The 5,605-nt window shown below is 33.5% G+C and overlaps 1 protein-coding gene across 1 annotated transcript; it reads left to right on the top strand.

Moving 5' to 3' along the window:
• Positions 1–417: 417 nt before the first annotated feature.
• LOC141317351 (diacylglycerol kinase alpha-like) lies at positions 418–5,364 on the top strand (the record flags this gene model as incomplete). Its single annotated transcript, XM_073833083.1, has 3 exons — positions 418–515; positions 2,962–3,038; positions 5,235–5,364. Coding segments are annotated over exons 1-3 (283 nt in total), but the record flags the coding sequence as incomplete, so codon positions are not given.
• Positions 5,365–5,605: the final 241 nt, after the last annotated feature.

Genomic DNA, 5,605 nt, shown 5'->3' on the forward strand with positions numbered 1-5,605 from the left:
AAAGAATAAATTACATTTTGAACATCAGAAGGACAAAAAGTGAACTTTGAATTGTTTCTTTCTTTTGTAAACTGGTTCTTCATGTTCATCAACAATTTTAGAATCACTATTAGATTATTCACACAAAAATGCAACAGTGATTAATTTTGTCTGTTATTGTTCTGAAAGCATTTATGGTATGTACCAGAGGGCATGTTCCGAGAATGACAGCAATGTGCATGCTTTGTATTCGCATAAGTGTGTCTAGGCCTAAAGCTTTTCTTTTATCATCAGTATCTTAATGGCATTTGGTTATATTGTGGGTTTTCTGTTCGCTTTAAGTGCACGGAAACATCTTAATGCACAAAAAGTGAAGATGGATATGGCTTTCATCTGTGTGTTTTCCTCTCGCCAACCTTTCTCTTTCACTTTTTCAGTGTTATTCAGAGGCTCTGGCGTCATGTCAGACCCGGGCGAGTCGGATGACAGAGAGCTGAGGCCGGTAGACTTCATCCAGCTTCAGCAGTACATTGACTGTAAGTCTGTGATGCCCACACATCCCTCCCACTCTCACTAAACGCTCGGCCTCATTACAAACCGTGACTCACTCTCAGTCCTTAAGTGCGAAATGACACTTTATTCTCAGGGTCGAAAAAACATGCCAGTCGTGTGCATCCAAGACATCTGTGAGCCTGGTTTACTTAGTTTTAGATGCATGCATTTGCTTAAGTATTTTATTCATGCACATCTAGTGGTGGGAAAGACTGACTGATTCACACCATTCCGATTTTGATAATGACTCTAAAATGACAATTAATTTTCTGGTTACACTTTTATTTTAAGGTGTCTTTGAAACTGTGTAATTGTACAATTAAGTACTGACTGACTAATTAACATGTGCTTAATAAAGGGTTAGGGTTTGGAATAGGGTTTGGTTCAAGGTTACTTTCATGTAATTATTCTTAATTAAGTGTTCTAAGTACATGTAGGAGGTAAAAAGGCCACTATTTTATCACTCTTCTCACTAACATCTCAAGTTAATGGACCCTAAATAGTTTCATGTATTTATTTTATAATATAATTTGGTATTATTATTCAGTAGTATTCTTTAAGGCATAGTTCACCTAAAAATTTAAATTCTGTCATTAATTACTCACCCTCATGTTGTTCCAAACACGAACGAAATTAGAGTGAGTAATTAATGACATAATTCTTATTTTTGGCTCAACTATTCCTTTAATAATGAACAATGATCATAGCTGCTACACTGTAAGAAAGGATTTGATGTAAATAAAACTAATTATTGGAACATTTGACAAGATTTCTGTTGTTTCTACTTAAAGATTTCAGTTTAAATCAAAGTGTTAGTTGCTCTTTCTTTGTACTTGTTTGTTAAACGCAACATTTTTGTTTTTAATGTACACTACCAGTCAAAAGTTTTTGAACAGTAAGATTTTTAATGTTTTTTTTAAGTCTCTTCTGCTCTCCAAGCCTTATTTATAAAGTAAAAAAAATGGAAATATTTTTACTATTTAAAATAACTGTTTTTTATTTAAATATATTTTAAAATGTAATTTATTCCTGTGATTTCGAAGCAGAATTTTTAGCATTATTACTCCATTCACATGATCCTTCAGAAATCATTCTAATATTCTGATTTGCTGTTCTGTTAAAAAAAACATGTATTAATATTATGTTGAAAACAACTTCTTTGATGAATAGGAAGTTCAGAAGAACAGCATTTGTCTGAAATAGAAATCTTTTGTAACATTATAAATGTCTTCATCATCACTTTTGATCAATTTAAAGCATCCTTGCTAAATGAAAGTATTAATTTGTATAATTTCTTTCCCAAAAAAACAAGCTTCTGAATGATATAGTGTATAATGTTACAAAAACTTTTTATTTCAGATAAATGCTGATCTTTGGATCTTTCTATTCATCAAACGATCCTGAAAAAAGGATCATTTGACACTGAAGAACAGAGTAAGGATGCTGAAAATGTAGCTTTGATCACAGGAATAAATTACATTTTTAAAATGTATTCAAATAGGAAACTGTTATTTTTTTTTTTGTTGATAAGAGTCAAGATTATGGGTTCCATTCCAATAGAGCACACAGAATTTTTCGAAAAATGTGTATATCATAGACATATATACCTTATCGCTTTGTATAAAACAAATCTGATAAATGCATAATTGTAAATGCAAAAAAAAAAAATTAGCTGTTTGTTAATGGATTTAGATCCATTTCATTCTTTAAAAGTCCTTCAGAATAATTTGCACACTGGTAAAGCATATACTAAAATATATGTAGGATTTAAATTTTGCATATAAATTGAAGGACCCACTTTATATTAGGTGGCCTTAACTACCATGTACTTTAATTTAAATTAATCATTTGATAAAATGCACTTATGTTTTAAAAATAGCTGCATGTACATTTGCAATTACACTGTTGACCCATCCCTTGTACTTTAAACTGTATCCCACCATAATAGCAGTAAGTGTTTTGCAATACAATATGAACACAATGAGTATATTGTACTCATTTTTTATTGTTGTAGGCCACCTAATATAAAGTGACATGCCCAGGAATAAGATGATATATGGTCACCCTATTTAAAAAGGCCTTCAATGGAGAAAGTTATTTTTTGCTGTAATTTTCTGTAGTTGCAGTATCTGACCAGCAGGGGCTAACAGGGTCATGCTAAGCAGCAAAACCTTGACCCCTTGCTTGCTCCATCCATGTGTCTCATCCATCATTGATGGATTTTTATACAGTAAGGTGTTGTAGGTACTTGCCTAAGTATGTACTGAGTTCCTGCTAAGCCTGTTTTTCACGCAGAGTTTATGCAGGTACAGTTCATTATAAGGTGTGATGTTTGTGGTTCTCCATGCCAAAATGTCATCTTGTCTTTTTTTTTCTTCTCTGTCTCTCTTTCTTTGCTCCCTCCCACTCACCCTGTCTATCTCTTTGCAGACTGCAGTCTAAAAGTAAAAGATGTGTTAAAGGAATTCAATGCAGATGGCAGGTTAGCCAAGTACAGACACGGAGAGGTGAGTGAACAGGCTGCCAGAGCCCAACTGTCAGCACTCTGCTTTTACAGCATCTTAGTCCAATTACCCATGAACAGATCCATCCATCTCTGTAATGTGAATCACTTCACGTCTGGTTAAGCATATCTGAGCTCATCCGCTGGACGTTCATGTAACGCTTACCTGCTTAGTCAGTGAATGTCGTGTGTACCTCAGTACCAATTTTAGCACTGTGTCCCACACAAAACATTAAGCGAAGCTGTAGTGGGCGGTTGCAAGGACCTTTTTTTTTTTTTTTTTTAGTTCCTATTCTCCTACTCCACACATTTACTAGGGTATTCTGGTGACCCACGTCAAAAAGAGCTCATCTCTAAGTAGTTATGAAGTAAATCAAAGGGATTTTTAACACATTTAATCTGACAAAAACAGGCAAAAATCATGTAAGAGCTTGTTTTCAACAACTCTATAAAGCCTACTGTGTCATGTTTAATATCTAATTTCTAATAAGTAAAAGACATTTTAGTATAATTCTAAAAACATCCACGTCTTTTCAGTTGAGGTCAAAAGTTACATACACCTTTCAGAATCTCTAAAATATTCATTATTTTACCAAAATAAGAGGGATCATACAAAATGCATGTTATTTTTCATTTAGATCTGATCTGAATACAATATTTCACACAAAAGTTTACATATAGTCTGCAATAGGAAATAATATCTGTGTTGGCTGTGTTTTTTTGTTAAGTGATAGTTCATGAGTTTCTTGTTTGTCCTGAATAGTTAAACTGCCATCTGTTATTGAGAAAAATCCTTCAGGTCCTACAAATTCTTTGGTTTTTCAGCATTTTGTGTATTTGAACCCTTTTCAACAATGGCTGTATGATTTTGAGATCCATCTTTTCACACTGAGGTCAACTGTGGGACTCATATGCAACTATTACAGAAGGTTCAAATGCTCACTGATGCTCCAGAAGGAAAAACAATGCATTAAGAGCCAGGGGTTTAAACTTTTGAACAGAATGACAATGTGTACATTTTTCTTATTTTGCCTAAATATCATATAATAGGGCAAACAATGGACTAATAAACAACTATCACTAGACAAACCAAAAAAACAAACAAAAAAAAAAACAGCTGTGGATCATTCAGGTAAAAATACAGTATTAAGAATCAAGTGTATGTAAACTTTTGAACAGGGTCATTTTTATAAATTCAGCTATTATTTTCTCCTGATTATAGTCTATGTAAACATCATTTATGTGAAATATCTTATTCAGGTCAGTACTAAATAAAGAATAACTTGCATTTTGTATGATCCCTCTTATTTTGGTAAAATAATTAACATTTTGCAGATTCTGCAAGGTAAAAAAACGTTTGACTTTAACTGTATTTGTATACTTAGCACAAAATATATGTATATTTTTTTTCACACGAGCCACACACTTTAAGTTTAATGCTTCCGATCACAATTGTAATAGTTAAACAACAGGAAGTTCAGTGTAAAATGAAAGGAGGTTGCTCTGAAGTCGTGGAATTATAGCTTTCAAAAGATTTGCTATTCAGACACGCTTATGTTGCAAAGATTTAGTCTGTATACCTGATATGTGCACTAAGTTTTCAGCTGACTGTGTGCTGACGTTGCTCTCAAACACTGTAAATCAGTGCCGCAAGAGTTTTGTTTCATTACTTTTTCTGTTTGTCTGACTCTAGGCTTTATATTTTGTTTGTGTTTGGCGACTAAAGCAAAATAAACACTGAATTATGTCATGGAAGTCTTATATATGCCAGTATGGGAGGAGTGTGTGTCTGTAACATAGCCTACATCTCAGTTTTCCTCTTTTTACTCCAGATGGAACAGCAGTATCCTGAGGCCTTTAAAGTTTGAATACAACTTGCTGGGATTTTTTCCCTCTTATTAACTCTATTAAAAACTAGGACAGGAACAGCCGCCACTGTTAGGAAAATTAGGATTGGGTTTGTAGTGCAGAATCTAATTGGATCTCTGTTACGTCCCCTTGAGAGGGTTCCAGATAATTTTATGACTTTATTAGTTTCTAATAATGTGTGCTTTCTTGAATGATTACCAAAATAGATGTTATTTAAAAGCCTAATGGTGTATTCCAAAAACGAAGTGTGTTGGTGGTTTGTATTTGTGTTTGTGTTCCTTAAATACATAGCAACCTCATTTTTTTATTGTACAAAATGATTTGTCTTTAGTGCATTGATGAGGAAGGTTTCCGCCTCTTCCTGAAGACGTATTTGGAGGTGGAGGACTTCCCGACGGATCTGTGCCAACGGCTGTTCAGATCCTTCCAGAACTCAGAGTCAGCAAAATCAGATGAAAACAGTAGGTTATGAATATGCTTTTATGTATAATGTACATACATACACTACCAGTCAAAGGTTTTTGAACAGTAAAATCTTTTTTGAAGAAATTTCTTTTGCTCACCAAGCCTGCATTTATTTGATCCACAACACAGCAAAAGCAAAAATATTGTGAAATATTTTTTGCTATGTAATATAACTGTTTTCTATTTGAATATATTTTAAATGTAATTTATTCTTGTGATCAAAGCTACATTTTCAGC

Source organism: Garra rufa, unplaced genomic scaffold, assembly GCF_049309525.1.
Source record: "Garra rufa unplaced genomic scaffold, GarRuf1.0 hap1_unplaced_794, whole genome shotgun sequence".
NCBI lineage: Eukaryota > Metazoa > Chordata > Actinopteri > Cypriniformes > Cyprinidae > Garra > Garra rufa.